Source organism: Diabrotica virgifera, chromosome 5, assembly GCF_917563875.1.
Source record: "Diabrotica virgifera virgifera chromosome 5, PGI_DIABVI_V3a".
In the NCBI taxonomy this organism is placed as follows: Eukaryota; Metazoa; Arthropoda; class Insecta; order Coleoptera; family Chrysomelidae; genus Diabrotica; species Diabrotica virgifera.
In genome coordinates this window covers 35,184,606-35,207,273 of record NC_065447.1, presented here as the reverse complement: position 1 = coordinate 35,207,273, position 22,668 = coordinate 35,184,606, and the positions used below count along the sequence as shown (strand labels likewise).

At 32.3% G+C, this 22,668-nt stretch overlaps 1 protein-coding gene across 1 annotated transcript in view; it reads right to left on the bottom strand.

The window, feature by feature from the left end:
- Positions 1-22,668, bottom strand: part of LOC126885341 (uncharacterized) — a 49,234-nt gene that overhangs the window by 12,052 nt on the left and 14,514 nt on the right. The window contains exons 6-11 of the mRNA XM_050651898.1: positions 19,538-19,650; positions 17,673-17,789; positions 17,338-17,469; positions 14,649-14,880; positions 9,515-9,673; positions 4,228-4,477 (exon numbers count right to left, since the gene is read on the bottom strand). Of these exons, the coding sequence (XP_050507855.1) occupies positions 4,228-4,477; positions 9,515-9,673; positions 14,649-14,880; positions 17,338-17,469; positions 17,673-17,789; positions 19,538-19,650 (1,003 nt within the window). The remainder of the gene's footprint in view (positions 1-4,227; positions 4,478-9,514; positions 9,674-14,648; positions 14,881-17,337; positions 17,470-17,672; positions 17,790-19,537; positions 19,651-22,668) is intronic.

Genomic DNA, 22,668 nt, shown 5'->3' with positions numbered 1-22,668 from the left:
TTACATAACCATGCAATCTAAAATTAATCAAAATTGTACAGATGTCAGTCTGAAGCTTAGGACCAGTGAATAATTTGTCATTGAGTGAGGGTTGATTTGGAAGATGCCCGGAACCATTAAAAACGACCCTTAATTTACTTGTTAGACTTTCAGGTCTTAAAACACAATGATGCGATAAATAGTAAACATAAGGTGAATCGAAGTTATTCAATGGGACAGGTTCCATGTGACCGAGCTCAACAAATTCCTTCATAAAGGTGCAATATTGGTCATAAAGTTCAGGAGATTTTTGAAGCCTTCTTTCTAATGAATAAAACCTACTAAGAGCAAGTGATCTAATATTAGGAAAGACAGGATTTTCTTCCTTAAAAGGTAGATCTACTACAAAGCGTCCTGATTGTTCACGCTTATAAGTATTCATAAACATATTTTCCACTTTAGCGTCATCAGGAGCTAAGCAAAAAACTTCAGGGACTGCTTCTAATTCCCAGAATTTCTTTATTTGCTGATCCAAAGAAACCGTATCTTCAACTTGGCAAAATAAAGAAGTAAGAGTAGGTGCCTTTGAAATATTTACTTTTCCCATAAGCACATAGCCAAATATAGTATTAATTGCATCAGGTTGATCTTGATTGCCGTAAATACGTCCATCCAAAAGAATTGTAGAGAATACATCAGCTCCTAAAAGAATGTCGATGGATCCTCTACGAAAGAAGTTATCATCTGCTAACTTTAAATTAGCAATATGGGGCCAAGTATTAACTTCTAAATTACATAAAGGCTGATCCTCACATATTTTTGTCAAGACTAACGCATCGGTTGTCAAAATAGGAGAAGATTTACGTACTGGTTTAAAAGAAATGGTAACCCCACCTAAATTAGTGGTCGACTGCATAGAACCTAATCCTTGGATGTTAGCTGAAGTTTTCATGGGACGTAAACCTAAACGCCTAAGGGTCTTTTGACAGATGAAGGACGTCATGCTTCCCGAATCTAACAGACACCTAACAGGTTGGTAGTTACCGTGACAATCAAGCACCTCAATACATGCAGTGGAAAGCAAAGTACTTTTATCAGCGGAAGAAAAACACACAGAAACGGATGATCCAGTCGTTGAATTTAAAGTGGATGCCGCCGAATCTTGAACATTCTCTTCTTTCTTAGAAGAGGAGAAGCAAAGGAGTGTATGATGTTTTTTATGGCACGAGTGACAAGTCCATGTAGATTTGCATAGGCTAGAACGATGTGATCCAAGACAGTTAATACACATCTTGTTCTTTTTTATTAATTGAAATCGATCTACAGGAGATTTTGCCAAAAAAACGGAGCATTTATAAATGGCATGGGTATCATTAGTTTTACAGATAGAACATTTTGGTTCAGGTTCTGTTTGAGCAAGCAATGATGTAGATTTGGAAGAATTAGGTTTTTTAGAAAAGTTAGATTTTGGTTTAGTGTGAAAATCAATATTATCTAAAGCGAGACAACTTTGATTTAAAAAATCAATCAGTTTTTTATAGCTTGGGATGGTTGAATTATTATGAAAAAGCTCAAAACGTGTTACTAAAGAAACAGTTAATCGTTTTAAAATCATTTGAACAAGTATAAAATCCCAATGTACTGTGGGTAGTCCTAGCTTATTTAGAGATGCCACATTTTTCGAAAATGTATCTAACAACTTGCGTAGTTCTTTTGGATCTTCTGAAGTCAGTTGTGGTGAACTTTCAAGGTTATTCCATAAATTGGCAGCGATTACCCTAACATTATTAAACCTTTCACAAAGCAGATCATAGGCAATTGGATAATTGTTTGCTGTGATGTCAATATGATCCACAGCATCGCGCGCTGCACCCTTTAAACACGATAGTAACAAATTAAATTTGTCAATTGGTTGTAAGTAAGTAAGAGTATGAACGCGAGCATCAAACTGATCTATAAAACTTCTAAATTCAGTTATTTTTCCACTGAAAGATGGCAATTCCGGTTTTGGTAAATTAAAATAATTTATAGGTAAAGGATTTTGAGACTGTGAAGTTGATGTAGTTTGCTGACTTGATGTTGAAGATTTTCTAAAGGCTTGCACGTATGTTAATTTAATTTTATAATATAATTTGTCAAAATTACTACGGCAATCATCTTCGACTTTAAATAGCGCGTCCTCATTATCTTGCTCAGAAACTAACATAATTATTTTATTATGAAGATCATAAAAATTGTCACGAATTTTTTCCAATCCTTCATACATAACTTCCAAAACCGGGTAAAAATTATTATCGTCAGCAGCTACCTTTAAAGCAACAGCATGAATTTCAGTCATTTGTTGCACTTCAACTTGTCTTAAAGATTGATATTTTTTAATTTTATCTGCCATTTTGTAAATTTAAATGTAGAATTAATAAATTTAGAAAAATATGAAATTAGCGTTAGGAAATAAAATAGGTTCACCACACGAAAATTAATAAAATACAACCGAACTTTGTGCTAATAAAATAGAAAACTATGTCCTCTGCTATTTGAATATTTATAGACAAAAAATAATTATAAAACATAAACCCTTTAAATAAAAATTACTGTGTAAAATAAACACACAGTTTCATCTATAATAGAGTCAACCTGTATAATAATTATTATAACAAAATTTGTCTATTGGCCGACGTTGACAATTTAATAATAATTACTTTTACATTAATGTGTTCCTTTTTTACTTAAAAAACAACATTAACTGAGGTATAGGTACCACTAACGATCGGCACAAACAAAAAACCAATGTACTAATTGATACGTGATTTTAATTTTGTAAAGAATATTTTATCGCCTTATGTTAAAGAATAACAAAAAATAAAGTCAAAGGAAATGCGGTTAAATAACCTGAATTTGATTCTGATCTTTGTAAATTAGCAAAGTATGACAATAAAATCAAACAATTCAGGTTTAAAAGAAACTTTCCCCGACTATATTACCCTCTTAGAAAAATGAAAAATGCAAGAAAAAAATATAGAAAATGGATCTATCAGGCTCGTAACGGATCAATAAATCATCTTGGAGGAGACTACTAACTCAGTGAGAGCTTTATTAGTGGACTGTTTAGCATAGGGTGAATTTAAAATAGAATAAAAAAAATAACAGTAAAAAAACCAGACCTTAAAGTAAATTGTAATAAAAATATTTCCTACCTTGTCATTTCTCGTTGCACAAGCTGGAGCAGGCCTGCTATTTTTCGTACTGCTATTCTGAGTAGTATAAATCACTCGCGAGGACTATATTGAGTTTCTATACACTTTTCGGAATAATTGTAAGTGACTGTTAACCAAGAGAGTTGGTTGGCGAATTGTCTTTTTAAAATGAGGCGAGTAGGCAGGTAATTACATACAAAAAACTTTAAGGTTTTTACTTGAAAATAATGATAAAAATTAATACATACTCACTGAATTAGGTATTGGCCTACTCGTATATACGGGGTGTCCCATAATATTGAAAAGAAAATGAATTAAAATATTCTTTACAAAAACAAGAAAATTAAAAATTGTTATTCCTACTTATGTGGACGAACCACCTAGAAATAGTACTATCGGAGGATAGAGGGAGACAGATTTAAATCAAAACGAAACCGTACATTTTCTTATTTTACTAATGCCATACTCTGTATTAGAGTACACAGACTCGTTCCATACGGGTTTTCTGAACCGTAAACTGGAATATTTCTCAACGGTGCCTTTTGGTATTGTCATACCTGGGTTAAACAGCGAACTTGAATCGAGTCGAAATTCATTTCACTTATTCCCCGTTAGAGGGCGTTCTAACCGTACTGCGATATAAATAGTTTTAATTTATATCGAGAAACTACGGTCGTGTTGCTGTAAAATTGTCTTTCTCAGAGGCTCCTTCACAACAGATAGACCTAGAAATAGTACTATCGGAGGATAGAGGGAGACAGATTTAAATCAAAACGAAACCGTAAATTTTCTTATTTTACTAATGCCATACTATGTATTAGAGTACACAGACTCGTTTCATACGGGTTCTCTGAACCGTAAACTGTAATATTTCCTAACGGTCCCTTTTGGTATTGTCATACCTGGGTTAAACAGCGAACTTGAATCGAGTCGAAATTCATTTCAATAATTTTACTCAAGATATCAAGAAAATCAACATCTATAAAAGTATACTCAGAGAAGCAAGAATCAATACAGGAGTAAAATTGTTTTAAAGAAAAGTTTTAAAGGATACCAATTTCAAGTTCCTTTTTATTTAACTCTTCACTTAGCACAGTTATCTCGGAATTTCTTTTAACTAACGATTTTTCGAGATCTACACATTCTTTTTTCTTATTTTCGACTTCTTTTTTCAGTAAATTAAAACAATATTGAACTTCTGCCATATCTGGTTCGATATTAATATTGCCCTTGTTGGATCTAATAAAAGATTTAATCTTCGCTGCGCAGTCGTCCATTTTCTTTTTGCTCAAACATTTACTATCCTAAAAGGTAACGTGTTTTACAAAAAATACATTTTAAAGGGCCTAGCCGGGTAAGATGATGAAAACTTCCCCCAACTCGATTCGAATTCCATGTAGGGCTAATGTTTCACCCTGAATTTTATAAATGTTTTAAAATTGGTGAAACGCACCTTTAAAAATAAAAAAACGCATTTTTTCGGTTTTTTTTTTCATTTTTTGATATAATTTTATACATATTTTTGATATTTTAATACATTATATACACATTTACATTTTATACACTAGAATAGGTAAAAAACTGAAAAATAATTGGGGTTTGCTTAATAAACATTTTTTGTAATGCCATCCATTTTCAAGATACAAGACGTTGAAGAAAACAAAATTTTACACATTTTTTACGATTTTGCAAAACCTACTGCCAACATTGTAATAAAACTTGGCGGGTTTTAAGAGGTAGTTATTGTGCATGTTTTGACATACAATTAAGGATATGATATTCATCATTGGCACGCATAGGGGTAATGGTCTGAATTTTCAAAGAAAAAAAGATAGTACGCCACTGACATATTTCGAATTAGCAATCATTTTTGAATTCCTCGTTCAATTTTCGATAGAAAAAAACTATCTTCTCATTTTTTTCATACGACGCGCCGTTTTGCTGCAAAAAATAAAATATCTTAACCCTTCCAAAGTATTCAAATTAGTTTTTATAATGGATGTAAGAGTTTATGTAGATGTAGACACTACTAGAAGTTCGAATACTTTGTAAGGGTTAAGATGTTTTATTTTTTGAATAAAAATGGCGCGTCGTATGAAAAAATAGGAAGATAATTTTTTGTCACAAATTGAACGAGGCATTCAAAAACGATCGTTAATTTGAAATATGTCAGTGGCGTACTATCTTTTTTCTTTAAAAAGTTCAGACCATTACCCCTATGCACGCCAATGATAAATATAAAATTCTTAAGAGGATCGGTACGTATTTTCGGCTGCAATGCTATTCAAATGGGGATTCATTTTTTTCGAATCCTGAGAAAACTAATAAGTATTTTTGAAAAATTTAAACGCAGAATGAAAGATCACGTTATTAGCGAGGGCCGAAAGTCCCTGAGAACTTCTATAATGTTTATTTTAATAAGTTACAGGGGTGCAAAACTAAGAGAAAATTTAGTGTGATATTTAATTTCAAATATATCATTCAACATAAACTGTTTATTTATTCTAAGGGACTTTCGGCCCTCGGTAATAATTTAGTCTTTCATTCTGCGTTTAAATTTTTCAAAAATATTTATTGGTTTTTCCAGGATTCGAAAAAAATAAACACAATGCCGTGGTAATATTTTCCAAATCTATCTTTGTCTTACAACGCACTCAGCCGAATATAATATTGTCAGAATATATTGTCAGTCAGACACTGACAATTTTAAATATTTGACATTGCATCGGGAATATGTTGAGTTATTGATTAAATATTATTGAAATATTGTGTATTTGATAAATAATTGATTTAAGACGTGAATTTAATAAAAAGTTATTTATTGTGTATTATTTGTGGAAGATCCAAGCAGAGAATACATCAGGATAATATATTCTGTGATCCAAGTAGTTTGGTGTTAAAGATGTTCAAAATTGTAAGCGTTCCATAGCAATATATTATTAAAAAATCACTTTAACACTTTTCCTCTTTTCTCGATTGAGTATTAGTCTTTGTTGTACAAATAAATTATTACAATCACTGAATACATAGTTAGTGAAAAAATTATCACATTTATTAACTGAATTAATAATTTCCAATTATAAAAATAACAGTTATCCAAGAATATTCAAAACCCATCTCTTTAAATTAATGATGACATTTTCAAGTAGAATCACATTCTAGTAATGTTTACATATCCATACCAGTGTGAATTTTACTACACGTAATTTGCCGTGTAAAGACAGAAAAAGTAGGGATACACGTAAAATATTTGCGAATTATGTACCCATAGCCTTAATTGTATGTCAAAAAATGCACAACAACAATCGCCAAATTTTATTACAATGTTGCCTGTAGTTTCTGCAAAATCGTAAAAAATGTGTAAAATTTTGTTTTCTTCAACGCCCTGTATCTTGAAAATAAATGGCATTACAAAAAATTTTTATTAAGCAAACTCCAATTATTTTTCTGTTTTTTACCAATTCTAGTGACGGTGTTACCTTTTTTGAAAAATATGTATAAAATTGTATCAAAAATCGAAAAAAAAACGAAAAAATGCGGTTTTTTATTTTTAAAGGTACGTTTCACCAATTTTAACAATTTGAAAAAAGTCAGGGTGAAACGTGAAAACGAATGTCTTAGTTATTTTTTTATATTCATTTAAAATTTTAAAATCGTTCTAAAATTTAAATTTCCCGTCAAAAAATAAAAAAAAAATTTCGGACAGAACTTTTTAAAGCTTACAAGTTTTTCGCTAGTTCTCGATGCGGCTGAGATAAAAAATAAAAACATAAAAAGCCTAATTAGGCTCTACGTGGGTCACATGACCACCTAGGGGGCTAAAAATTTCCAGAGAGTGAGTTTCACTAGTCGAACCCGCTTATTAGAATACCTGTTATAGGAATATCCCGGTTTAAGGAATAGAAATTTGAGGCCCCGAAACGTTTCTACTAGCAACCAATGATCTGTTATTAGAATAACCCGGTTATATGAATACTTTTGCTTGACACCAAGGCTATTCCAATAAGCGGGTTCGACTGTATATGCTAAACGGTGACCTGTATGGAATTCGAATCAAGTTGGGGGCAGTTTTCATCATCTTACCCGGCTAGGCCCTTTTTTTGCAATAGCAGTATTGTATGTTTATTGTAACAGTATTGTAGCAATGTTTAGTGGAATCAAACTAAACATTGTCTATCCGGACAGGGGCAGAAGAATCCAAAGATATCAAAATTAAAACGTCCGACAGGGTTGTATACTATCACCTCTGCTGTTCAACATATACTCTGCGAAAATCTTCCAAGAAGCAGTAGATGATGTTGAAGCCTAAATTCGAATTAGCATACGCAGATGACACGGTGGTATTCGCTGACAGTTCTGAAGCCCTCCAGGAGAATGAATGGAATTACAGAAGTAAGTCGGAGATATGGACTTTCACTAAATATTAAAAAACAAAATTTATGATGATCTCTAAGAAGGAACAGCAATCTCGATCAGTGTGAACGATCAACATAAAGAAAGTGTAAAAACATACACCTACCTTGATATGAACGTCAATGAAAATTGACAGCATTCCCTATAAATCAAATTTAGGATAGAGAAAGCAAGATCTGCATTCCAAAAATTGGCTGAGCTATTTTGGAGGCTTTGCTGGACAGACCAATTTGTGTAAAATCTTAGCATATAATATACCGCCAATATTATTTATAATTAAGTATTTTCTATGGGAAATAAGCCACAATTTTACTAAAAAATGAATGTATTAACGTTTCGAAGCCCAAATCGGGTTTCGTTGTCAAAATACAAAATACTATTAAAATAAACAAAAATGTTGTTGCTAAGTAAAAAAATTCTTCGAATAATTTATTTAATCTGACTCATTTATATTGGCAATTCAGACGTATATTATACATTTTAAAGTAGAATACTTTAAAATGATATCGCCAATATTTATGAGTTGCGTTCCTGGGACGACTTTACTAAAAGATAGCTCATTCGATTACATGAAATCAATCCCAACTCAAGAATATCCGTCGCAAAAAAATCATAGCATGTGATCTGTCTTTAAAAAGACAACCAAATGCAACGATGACAGTACAATTCTCGCGTTAGAGATTCCATAGTAAATCACGAGGGAAAACCAGGAAAAAACCTCGTAATACTATCCCGACATCGTAAGTATTTGGTCTTACATTTAATTTACCTTCAAAAAACTAATACCAAATTCTGACTTTAATATGTTTAAATTATAAATAATATTAATAATACATAGATATACAATAAGTAATACTAAAATATAAAATTTGTACTAACTCGATATGTTATTTACTTACTAATCGTGGTATTTTCTTTCTATTGACTTCCTCTTTCAGTATGGGTAACCACATCCTACTGCATTCTACCGAGGAATTTGCGACACAATTGGTTTCATTTAGCGTAATTAGAGCCGCTTCTTTGATTTTTCTCTTTTTACTATCTGATTCTTTCAGGACTATACTTGAATCTCTCCACTGAACTCTATGTTCATTATCCCATGCGTGTTGACATATTTGAGATCCATCAAATTCTCTATTTTTAATATAAGACTGATGTTCACTTATTCTAACGTTTAATGGTCTTGATGTTTCACCTAAATAAAATTGTTCGCATTCACAAGGTATTTTATAAAAATATAATTTAGGTGAAACATCAAGACCATTAAACGTTAGAATAAGTGAACATCAGTCTTATATTAAAAATAGAGAATTTGATAGATCTCAAATATGTCAACACGCATGGGATAATGAACATAGAGTTCAGTGGAGAGATTCAAGTATAATCCTAAAAGAATCAGATAGTAAAAAGAGAAAAATCAAAGAAGCGGCTCTAATTATGCTAAATGAAACCAATTGTGTCGCAAATTCCTCGGTAGAATGCAGTAGGATGTGGTTACCCATACTGAAAGAGGAAGTCACAACAACCTGGTTAAAGAACCTCAGAACCTGGTTCAACACAACATCTGTACAGCTTTTCCGCGTTGCTGCAGATAAAGTGAAGATTGCCATGATGATCGCCAACATTCTTCAGGATAGGCACATCAAGAAGAAGAACATGAAACGACGCGTATCGTAAATTTTACAAATAGTGAAAATTTTGTAGATTCGAACATTTGAGCCTACATCTGATATATCTGTTATACGTTTGAGACCACCCCAAACCTCACAAACCTACAAGCTCGATCTACTCGACTGTGTGTTATTATTGGGGGATACGATCACGTGTTTTTGTCGTAAAATTTACGACAGCGCGCCAGCTGGAAGGTTAAACTGCTTTGAAGTGAATAGTTCTAAAGCTATTTCCTTGTGGTATTTTTATATACTTACAATAAATCCCCTTGGCGTAGAACTAGAAAGCCGTTTTTCCAAGTCGTCAATTTTAAGCTTCAAAAAGGCTATTTCGCGTTGAGGGTCCAAAACATTTATAACTGGATCCGTCGATATCATAGAAACTCTTTGAGCAAATCGGCAAGTACTTATTGTTTCCTATAAAAAATCTAAAATTACGTTTTCCTGAAGAAATAAGTTAATGGGTAAAAGAAGCAACATAAATGTGTTTGTTGGATGGCTGGATCAAACGAATATGAACTTAATTGAGTTGAAGAAAGCATACCATAGCGTGCCCAGGAAACAACTGTGGGAAGCAATGAGAAGAATGCAAAGACAGTATAAAGAAACACAAGTGCAAATAAAGTTAGGCAATGAAATAACAAAAATAATCATCGCAACAAAAGGTATCAAACAGCGATTTGTTCTATCACTTACACTTTTTTGGTCGGGAAAGTCATGCACTGACGTTATATTTATAATGAAGCAAGTTCAAGAGAAATCGTTGGAATACAACAAACGGGCATATTTATGTTTCGTGGACCTTAAGAAAGCATTTGACAGGGTCACATTAAAGGACGTTATCCATTTGTTATATTCGAGAGAGGTACCTCTAGGAATAATTAAAACGATCGAAAACATCTACCAGAACAACACAATAAAAGTAAAAGTGGACGATGAATTAACTGACCCAATTGAAGCCGGCAATGGGATAAGACAGAGGGATTCCTTGAGTCCTTTATTGTTCAACCTGATCATGGACGAAATAATAAAAAAAGTAAGAACTAAAAAAGGATACCAAATGGGAGAAAAACAACTTAAAATAATCTGCTATGCGGACGATGCAATACTAATCTCTCAAAGCGAAGATGATTTACAACGTATACTGCACCAATTCAACATAATCGCCAGAAAATTTAACATGTTAATTTCCTCACAAAAGACAAAATGCATGGTTATAACAGCAGATCCAATAAGATGTAAATTAGAGCTGGAAGGTCAAATAATAGAACAAGTGATGGAGTTTAAATACCTAGGCATCACACTACACATCGTTTCAAAAGTCATGCATCACCCCTCGTATTCACGATATTTGCGCTTTTATAAATCCGTATCTTTATTACATATTTAATGGGCCTTTTTATAAAAAACATACCATTTTTGGTTTTTTATTTTATTTGATTACCCATTTAATTGACCTGGTTTTGCCAAGGTGTAAACATTTGAAAAATTTATTCTGGTGAAATTTTTAAAAACGTGATTAAAAATGAATCGTACTTTAATGTCTGAGTTGGACCGTATAAGAATTATCGATTTAGTTGAAGAAGACCATTCACAGAGGTTTGTGGAGGAAAGAGTGGGTGTTTCTCACAGTGATGTCTCACGGATATGGAATAGGTTCCTGAGATATATCAGAATTTCCATCCGTAGAAATTCTTCTATGTCCATACCAGCCCTCCAAAGACAATTAAGGCATTCTACAGGAGTTCGAGTATCGTGGTCTGCAATAAGAAGAAGAATTTTAGACTCAGGTTTGAGGAGTCGTCGACCAATAAGAGTTCCTCAGCTACAACCTAGACATGTTTTGGACCGCCTCTAATGGGCTCAAGAACACATAAAGCTCCCCCAACAATTTTGGAATTTGGCGCTTTTTTCCGACGAGACCAGAATCTGTTTAAATAGTTAGTCCAGAAAGCCACTGCGCATCCGCTAGGAAAAATATTCTAATTCGGATTCTTTGCACAATCTTACTCAAAAAGGACTCCTTTTTAACAAATTTGCATGTTGCCAGGACCAAAAAGTGGTCAAAAATTTTTTAAACGTTTTTTTTTGTTTTTTGCCTAAAATTATTTTTTTTGCACGGAAAAAAGTTCTTTAGGTTTTTTGGATCATTCCAAAGAGAAAAGGTCTTTAGTGACTTTTCTCTAAAAATGATAGTTTTTGACATATAAGCGATTAAAAATTGAAAAATTGCGAAATCGGCCATTTTTAACCCTCAAAAACTATGTGAAAAGCTGAAAATTTGAATGTTGCCAAAGTAAGTAGATATTCTTTAAACATCGATTGATGAAATCCCGAAGAGTTTTTTGCAATACAGTATTTAAAACTCATTTGTTTTTTAATTGCTAATCAAGCGTGCACGACACTATTTTCCACCGACAGTATGGTGCAAATGAAATGAATAAATTCGTTATTTCGTAAACCGGCGACTTTAAGGAAAAATCCCGAAACAGGTCGATTTTTAATTTTAAAATATGATATTGTGGCATATATAGTATACTAGTGACGTCATCCATCTGGACGTGATGACGTAATCGATGATTTTTTTAAATGAGAATAGGGGTCGTGTGCTAGCTCATTTGAAAGGTTCTTCAATTCTCTATTCAGTAATATAAAGATTTATATAATTATTTATACAGGGTGTCCAAAAAAATTTTAATAAATTAAATTATTTGACAAAAAAAGAAGTAGAAGGACACCCTGTATAAAAAATTATGTAAATGTTTACATTACTTGATGGAGAATTGAAGAACCTTTCAAACGAGCTACCACACGACCCCTATTCTCATTTAAAAAAATCATCCATTACGTCATCACGCCCAGACGGATGACGTCACTAGTATACCATATATGCCACAATATCATAACTTAAAAATAAAAATCGACCTGTTTCGGGATTTTTCCTTAAAGTCGCCGATTTTCGAAATAACGAAGTTATTCCTTTCATTTGCACCATACTGTCGGTGGAAAATAGTGTCGCGCACGCTTGATTCGCAATTAAAAAACAAAGGAGTTTTGAATATTGTATTGCAAAAAACTCTTCGGGATTTCATCAATCGATGTTTAAAGAATATCTACCTACCGTGGCAACATTCAAATTTTCAGTTTTTCACATAGTCTTTGAGGGTTAAAAATGGCCGATTTCGCAATTTTTCAAAAACTATCATTTTTAGAAAAAAGTCACTAAAGACCTTTTCTGTTTGGAATGATCCAAAAAACCTAAAAAAACTTTTTTCCATGCAATAAAAATAATTTTAGGAAAAAAACAAAAAAAAAACGTTTAAAAAATTTTTGACCACCTTTTGGTCCTGGCAACATGGAAATTTGTTAAAAGGAGTCATTTTTGAGTAAGATTGTGCAAAAAATCCGAATTAGAATATTTTTCCTAGCGGATGCGCAGTGGCTTTCTGGACTAAGTGATAACCGGAGAATTCGTGTGTGGCTAGTTGTAAAGATTTTGTTGGCTCTCTCCACACACAAATTCGCCGGTTATCACTATTTAAACAGATTCTGGTCTCGTCTGAAAAAAGCTCAAAATTCCCAAATTGTTGGAGAAGCTGTATGTGTTTTTGAGCCCACTGGAGGCGGTCCAAAACATGTCTAGGTTGTAGCTGAGAAACTCTTATTGGTCGACGACTCCTCAAATCGGAGTCTAAAATTCTTCTTCTTATTGCAGACAACGATACTCAGACTCCTGAAGCATACCTGATCTCTCTTTGGAGGGCTGGTATAGACATAGAAGAATTTCTACGGATGGAAATTCTGATATGTCTATTCTGTCGATCATTGGTAACTCGGGGTCTACCAGACCGAGCTCTATTCCGTATCAAGTTTGTCTCCAGGAACCTATTCCATATCCGTGAGACATCACTCTGAGAAACACCCACTCTTTCCTCCACGAACAGCTGTGAATGACCTTCTTCAACTAAATCGATAATTCTTATACGGTCCAACTCAGAAATTAAAGACAATTCATTTTTAATCGCGTTTTCAAAAATTTCACCAAAATAAATTTTTCACATGTTTACACCTTGGCAAAACCATGTCAATTAAATGGGTATTTAAATAAAATAAAAAACCAAAAAAGGTATGTTTTTTATAAAAAAGGCCCATTAAATATGTAATAAGGATACGGATTTATAAAAGCGTATACATCGTGAATACGAGGGGTGATGCATAACTTTTGAAACTATGTGTATCTAGCTACGGAAGGCTCGAAACAGAAGTGGAAGATCAAGTGAATAGAGCAAACAGAGCCGCAGGTTGCCTGAATGACACAATATGGAGAAATAGAAATATCGGAAAAGAAATGAAAGGCAGAATTTACAAAACAGTCATCAGACCAATAATGACATACGCGGCAGAAACACGACCCGACACAGAGAGGACAAAAAGATTGCTCGAAACAGCGGAAATGAAAACCCTTCGAAAAATCGATGATGACTCTATGGTAAGATATTAATACATTAAAAACTATTTACGAACATATCAAAAACTGTAAATATAGATTGTAGCAATAAAATTTACCCTGTATTTAAGTAATTTTGTTAAAACAAAACAAATTGTTTGTTTTGTTGTTGTATGGTAAATGGCAATAACAATACGAACAAAATATGAACAGTTGAATTGGAGTTTATGAGAAGATATCTACAAACCACTAGAAAAGATAGAATAATAACAGAGGAAATATGGAACAGAATGGAAGTAGAATGCTCAATTACAAAAAAGTTTGAAAACCCCTGCATGGTACAGACATGTAAAAAGAATGCCAGAGCGCAGGTGACAGAAAAGAATACTGGACTGTGATCCGTCGGGAAAAAGACGAAGAGGAAATCCGCTGTGAGATGGAAAACTTACAAAGGAAATGCTATGATAGATAGAGATCTCAGAGATGGCAATTGGGAGAATAGTTGCTGTGGAGGACGAAAACGAGGAACTCATAATGGAAAAAAAGCAAAGAAGAAGAAGGAAACGAAAAAGAAACAACATATATATTTTTTTCTACAACCGTGTTAAAAATGCAATTTTTAGCACTCCATACGAGCGTTAAAAATGCTACTTTAAGGCACTAGTGCTTTAAAATTTAAAAGGCACTGCAGTTCGTATTGACCGTATAGGCAATTTTGATGTAATGTCAAGAAAATATAAAAATGGAATGTCAGTCAAGTTCAAATAAAAGTTTTTGTAGATATTGTCCTGTAATTATGTTTGTAGAAAAAATATTGTATAATTCCGCTCATTCTGCAAACTTTCACATGCGTGCTTTAAACGTGTACTTTTAACAAGTATATCATAAATAACTATTAAATCACAAAGTTTCCTACTTTGGTAATAAAAGGTAGGGAATACTTACCTCAATATTAAGGTTTTTCGCCGATATTGTTGCCAACATACTCGTTACAGACTTTCCGTTTAAGGAATCTCTCAACATATGAGTTAAAAAGCTATTTCTGTAAGGAATATGAGTTCTTTTGGATTTAGATAACGCTAAAATGACATGCTGCAAATAATGTAAAGATAAATTTATAGATTTGGCTTCTCGAACACGTGGACCTTTCGTTTTGGTTTTCGATAATCTCTCTGAACTAAAAATCACAGAATGTAAAATTATATAAATAAACAGTATTGTATGAATATTGTGGGTCTCAAATAAGATTCAACACAACAAACAAATCTGAGAGATCGAAAGAAGAGTGAAGACATTAGAATAAAATGTAACAGACAGTGTATAAACGAACGAATACTAAAAAAAGAATGGAATAACCTCATAAGCAGAATGGGAAAGACATGTGTGGTCAAAATAGCAAGAGATAAATCTCCAATCGGTAGAAGAAGTATCGGCCGACCGCGCAAAAGATGGAGTGACAACCTTCCTCAATTTTTACAGAATGGATCGATTTGCTTGAAAATTTGAGAATAAGTAGTGGATAGCCCAAGGATCAAAATCTATATGATGCCGAAAGGCGCTTTTACCATGGGGTGGTTGCCACCCCATCTCGGGGGTGGAAATTTTTTATTATAGTTTGATCGCAAAAGTTGGTAAAAACATTCATTCTAAGCAAAAAACGTTTTGTACTTTTTTTTGATAAAATTAATAGTTTTCGATTTATTCGCTATCGAAAGTGTTAGCTTTTATTCGAAAAAATCAATGTTTTTCGATATTATTAACAAAAATGCACCTTTTTAAAAATTAAACAAAACCGTTTTTTGTACCGTTTCTTGTAGATTCAAAAATATTGTAGATTCAAAGTCAAAAGACGGGAAAACTATGCATTTTTAGAGGATAACTTGTTCAAACTAATTCAAAGCATTTAAAAATATGTATCTTCAGAAATAAAAAAAGTCTCTAGCTCAAAAATTAACTAACTTATAATGAAAAGATTGTCAGTCCCCATTTTTTTTTCAGGGAAAAAGTGATCGCAAGCAACCTCCTAATCACCACTCTAATAAAAATTAATCATTGACCTTAGGTCTTTTTTTTATGTATTATTAATAGGTTCTAGAAGTTTGACGGGCTTAGAATGATTAGTTTAAAAAACCTGGAGTTAAAAGCGAATACCGAATTTTTGAAGTTTGGAAAAAAATGGCCTATTCTTCAGAATAGAATGATGAGCATCAGGCATACGAAAAAATGTCTCAATATGAAATTAATTTTTTCTACGGCAAAAATTGAGTGAGCTATTGACAATTAAAACTTGTAATAACATGCAAAAACCACCTTTACCAACCCTTTTAAAGTCACCTTTTTTGCGACGGGGGATTTTAAAAACATTTAATATTAATAGGCTTATAGATCTTGTAAAAACCTACAAAATTATTTTTTACCAAACTTTCTAAGATAAAAAATAAAAAAGTTGCAATTAAAAAATCAATATATTTTTTTGAAAAAAAAAGGAGAAATTCAGTCGGAAGCATAATAATGTAAGTTAGCGGTGTTTTTAGTCATTGGCCTTATTTATTCATTTTTATTTATGTATTATTGATAGATTCTAGAAGTTTGTCCGGCTTAGAATGATTAGTTTTTAAAAAACTGGAGTTAAAAGCAAATAACAAATTTTTGTAGTTTGGTAAAAAATGCCATTTTCTTCAGAATAGAAAGATTAGCATCAGAGATACGAAAAAATATTTAAATATGAAATTGTTGGTTATTTAATTCCCAAGAACTTGGTTTGAAAAATTTTTTTCTACGGCAAAAATTGAGTGAATCGTAAATGAGTATATGTACCGAAAACATTGATTTTTTCGATATGTAACTAACACTTTCTGTAGCGAATAAATAGAAAACTATTAATTTTATCAAAAAATTGTATAGAACCTTTTTTGATTAAAATGAATGTTTTTACCAACTTTTGCGGTCAAACTATAATAAAAAAATTTAAGTATGTTTTTTTAATTACTAGCTCAAAATTCTACAGAAAAGATTAAAATAATCTGATTGAAGGGATTTCCCACAATCCGAGAAAATTATGAGGTGAATATTAAGTCGTTAAAGTACTATTAAATTGAATCTTAATGACAAATTTGCCACATATTTTGACTATATAAACACTGTAGTTACCCTAACACATTTATTCGCTCTTTGATTTTTGATAAAAAGGTCAAAATGTCATCCCAGACCAAACAAACTAAATTATCGAACGAAAAACGTTTTGAAATTATTTTTCACCACAAAAACGACAAATCTACAGTAATTAGAGTCATTAAGAAGTATGCTGAACAAGGAAAAATCGACGACAGACCGCGTATTTAGTAAGGTGATGCAGGACTTTTTAACACCACTGTAGATTCACGAAACAGGTAAAGAGCTTTATTGACCGAAATTTGAATACGCTTATAGGTAACGAAGAGAAGTTCTGGAAAAAAGATATTTTTCACTATTTTGAATGAAGAGTAGGTACCTTTATAATAAATTAAAAAATACATCTAATGTAGGTATACATTTTACAGGTATTTCGGTACTTTTCACTGCACCCTCTTCTGTCAAATAGTAACTAAAATTAAGTAACATAGTTTAATTTAGTAAGAATCATGAAATTCATTACCCTGCCAAATCAACAATGTGTAATTTTGAAGAACGTAAATTTGAAGAACTGCTGTCACGAAGATTAATATACAGGGTAAATATACAGTGGGACCTCGACGAAAATTCATTCGAAGCAGTTTCGGCAATTTTCCTGAAAGGAAAATAAACTTGGTCAGTTAAAAGTAATTTTTTTCTAACTCATATCTATGTAGTTACATATTTACATATTTATTTACATAGATTAGCTTTAGAAAAATATTGTAGGCATAAAGTGTCTTGTTTTACACGGTTGCAAAAAGCACCATTTTGTATACTTGTTGGATACTTACATTACTACAAAAAAATATCAGATACCTGTTAGTGTCTCCTAAAAATAACAACCGCATAGCTTCCTGTTCTGTGCTGACAGGAAAAACGTTTAGATTTCGAATATGTGCATCACCATTCTTGTCTTCCAAAAGTGAAACTCGTCTACAAGATTTAAACTTTAAAAAACTTAACAAACTAAGTTCTCAATCCAGTAGTACAGAAAACGACAATAAATATCGTTCCCATACCACCAGATCGACAACAGATGGAAACTCTCTGGAATTTTAAATAATTTACGTCCCATCTGCTCAGCGTGGTAAAGTTCCAACGAGAAGGTATCCAACGAGAAGGAAACATAGAGGGAAAATACTATGAGACGACAAATGACCTGACTGTCTAATAACCAGGTCTGGGCAGGACTAAACCTACAATCCCTAATAAGAAAAGAACAGGATAGAGATCGCCAAAATTCATTGGAGACGGTACCTAAAGACAAATAAGAAGATAATTATTTTTAAACGCTATTCTTTAGTTCAATCGTTTGGGTCAAATCTTAAGACGTTAATTTGACTGCCTTTTCTTCAATGCAAATGAATGAAAAATTTTAGACATATGCATTCGCGGGAACAATACACGAATAGTCAATAAATTTTTTTATGTTTTTTTAAATAAGAAAACGATTCTAATGGAAAATTATTAAATTCTCTTGTTTTTGCAATGTAGAAACTTGAAACTTTTACAGATTGTAGCTAATTATATGAACTATACATAATTTCACTTTTTTAAGTTAATTGTTTAGGCCTGAAACAATTAACTTGGGCTCGAAAGTGTTTGCGGAAGGACAGGCTTGCGTTTTAACAGTTTTTTTTTTGAGTAATCCTTCAAGTTTGAATTTTTTTTATTTTTTGCTTTTTAGTTGTTTTTTATATTTCTAATTTTAGTCACTCGTAACTAAAAAAAGAGTTACTTAAAAAATTTTTTCATATTTTTTTATTCCCATAATGTTTCAGAGAGCTGGCAAATCTGGGAGATTATAGTCTTGGAACGGTAAGAACGTCCTTGCTCGACAGAATTTCGTCCCATCTCGTGGAAATACAATCGATACAGAGACAAAAAAGATAGTGCAAAAAATTTAAATGGATTTATTTTATTATGCTTGTTAATTCTACTTCCAACAATTGTATATTAAGAGGCAACAGTAGCGATCAACAGGTAGCAACAAACGCGGTCCAAGATTGCGGCTGTAATTTTGAATATTTTGTTGTGATATTTGGCACACATATTCGTTATATAATAAAGAATGGCGGTACAGAGCCCAATTTGAGAAATATATTAGTATGTGGAAATTACTCTGTAATTAAATACAATATTAAAAACGAGCCTGTACCGCCATTAAGAAGAACAAAAAAACAAACTTTCTTCAAATAAACTTTTTTATCCCATGCCTAGATCTTGTGTCATTTTGGACCTACCTACTAAAATTTTTTATTTCTAACAAGAAATCGAACATATTATAACTAATAACTAATTAGGCAACATAGAGAAATTGTCACTGTCATTTTGACAAACCTGTGACAGATTTTTAAGTGTAATAGCAGTTGTATTTTGGTTTATTGTTATAAATATTTATTTACTAATAACAAAATTGTTTTTTATTACTTCCATTTAGCGGGTCTATGAGTAAGTATAATTGTCAAAATATTGATCTTAGATAATGTCAAAGGTTACCACTGTTGCCAAAGTTCCGCAGATCTTACGAAAAAAGGTATGATACTATCTCCCGAAGTAATATTAATTACGCGCTAATGGGTTCTCTTAAGTTTTGCTCGCGGAATTTCGTCAGCGTTTTACTATCATATTATATTGAGGTAATTAAAATTTATAATAATGCTAAATCATAATTTACTTACGGAAGTACATCTATAGTCCTTGTACTATTTGCCTGCTTTGTACCTAACAAATCGTAGCCTATTTCATTATATATCTCCAAATAGGAAATATAGATCGTCGGTTTTTCAGAAACCTATAAAACAAAATACTACTAATATGACTTTCAAGATGCAATTAAAACCACATCCACATTGGTTAATATAGAATTGTTTGCATTCTTTCAAACTCAAAAGGTCCTTTTAATGAAAACGTACTTAAGTATACGATAGAAAAGTGCGTCAATGTTTCAATGAGGAAAACCCAAGAAAACCCAGGATACTATCCAAGTTGGTAAGTTCTCGGTCTTTGGTAATAGGGCAGTCAATGAGGTTATTTGGCTCCGAATTCCATCCTACTACATCGATTTACTTGATATTTTTACAATAAGTAGAGAATAGCTCAAGAAACAAAGTCTCCCCTACGTCGTTGTGCGCTTTTATCTTGGGGGTAGTTCCCACCCCTTCTCGGGGGTGTAAAATTTTTTGGTTACAATAACCACGGAAATGGCTAGAGAACCTAATTCTAATGGTAGGGGAGCCCAAGCGGGGATTTTTGCAGTTACTCAAGCGCGTCAGATTATCATATGGGGAGAAACCTGGTACCCTGCAGATGTACCTCTACCATATATTGGCTCTTAACACAGGGGAGTTCGTTAAGGGGGGGCCGAAAAAAAAATCTATCCTTAAAAAAACTCGAAATTGTCAGATTAAGATAAGGTAAGTTAAGTACATGCAAAATAGTGTATATTTCAAAAATCTGACGATTTGAGCCGGGCGTAAGGAAATGGGCGAGTTCCAAAGTTTCACAAGAAAAAAGCGAATATTTCGCGAAATGAATGACAGATCGAAAAACTAAGAAATATGTGCTCAATATTTTTTAAAAATCTATCGAATGATACCAAACACGACTTCCCACGGAGAGGGGTGGGGGGTAAATTTAATATTTTAAATACGAATCCCGCGATATTTCGCGAAATGAACATCAAATCGAAAAACTGTAAAATATACTTATTTAATATTTTTAAAAAATCTATCGCATGGCACCAAACACGCCTCCCCCCCACGGAGGTGGGGTGGGGGGTTACTTTAAAATATTAAATAGGAGCCCCCATTTTTTATTGCAGATTTGGATTGCTTACGAAAAAATAAGTAACTTTTATTCGAAACATTTTTTCGAATTATGCATAGATGGCGTTATAATCGGAAAAAACGATTATTGGAAATGGAAAATTAAATTAAAAAATGGCAAGCGCCCACTAAAATGGAAAATGTTACTTAACTTTTTTTGGTTTTAGGACCTACTATTCATAACCCAATAGGTCTCCAAAGCGCTCGAGTAACTGCACATTTAGCATACTTTGCTCCCCTACCATAAGCAAAAACTGTTCAATTTTTTTTTAAACTCAAAAATTTTTGAGTTATTCGTGGTTGAAAATTGGCCGTTTTCATTGAAAATTAACACCTTTTCGGGCGGTTTTTTGCAAATACCTTAAAATATGTGCATCTAACGAAAAAAACTATACAAAACATTTTTGTAGCTTATAAGAAAACAAAGAGATTCGTTCCTTTATATATCTTCTAGTTATAATACAAAAAGAGATATGGTAGGTGAGAAGAGTTTGTTTTTTTGGTGCATGCTGGAATCGGTGTATTCAACTTGAAATAAAAGAGAAACGGTCGATTTTAGTTGTATAATGCTACCAATACCTTTTGTAGTGATTGAAAAGACCTTTAGAATGAGCCACATTAAATATCGATTACGTTCAAAGTAAGCAAGATATGCTGCAAAAAATATTGATGACTAATGGAATTTAAAAAAAAATGTGAAATACATTTAACCCCTCATCAATCAGAATTTAAATACATCGTTTAACTTCTACAATACTTTTTGTTATAGTGTTATTTCTATGTTCAAAAAGTTGGACGGGTTTAAAATGAATAGTTTTTTTTTTTAAATAAGATCAAATTATAGAGCGCATTTTTAAATTTTCTTAAGAATCTTCCTTTTTCTCCATGTAACTCGAAAATGATAAGAGATACGAAAAAAAGGTACCACACAAAAATGTAGGATTTTGTTGAATAAAAATTTTGTTTTGGGTTTCATTATTGTATCTCTTATCATTTTCAAGTTACACGTAGAAAAAAAGATTTTTAAGGAAATCTAAAAATATATATTTTTTTCAAAAACCATTCATTTTAAACCTGTCCAACTGTTTGAACCCATCCATAATACTATAATAATGTAGAAGTAAAATGATGCATTCAAATTCTGGTGGATGAGAGGTTAAATATACTTCTCATTTTTTCTTAAAATACATTAATCATCAATTTTTTGCAGAATATCTCGCTTAGGATAAATGCAATATACCTTTAATATTGCTTATTTTAATCTTTTTAAGCACTACAAAAGGTGTTGGTAACATTATGCACCTAAAATCGACCGTTTGTGTGTTATTTCAAGTTGAATACAACGATTTGAGTATGCACAAAAAAAACAAACTATTTTCAGCTACCATATCTCTTTTTATATTATAACTACAAGATTTATGAAGGAACTAGTCTCTTTGGTTTTTTTATAAGCTACAAAAATGTTTTACATAGTTTTTTTAGTTAGATGTATAGTTTTTAAGATATTTCCAAAAAACCGTTTGAAAATGTGTTATGTTTCAATGAAAATGACCAATTTTCAACCACGAATAACTCAAAAATATTGAGTTTCCAAAAAAAATTATAGAACAGTTTTTGCTTACGATCAAGTTCTCTAGCCACTTCCGTGGTTATTTTAACCAAGAAATTTTCTACCCCCGAGAAGGGGTGGGAACCACCTAGATGCTATTCCAAAAATTGCATTAAAATCCATGCAGTAGGATAGAATTCGCAGATAATATCCTATTTTTGCTCCCATTAACTGGCGTATAACTTTAAAACATAAATGGTGTCTCGTTGATATGTTATCGCCTTACTAGTATTACATTTCCAGTTTCTATTACATCAGTGGCGACGCGTGACTTTTTCTGAAGTGTTACCAAAACCAGATGCAAAAAATCTTATTTAAAAAAATGAAGATATGGCAAAATGTATATATGTTACAGTGAAAGCTGAATATTAGTCAA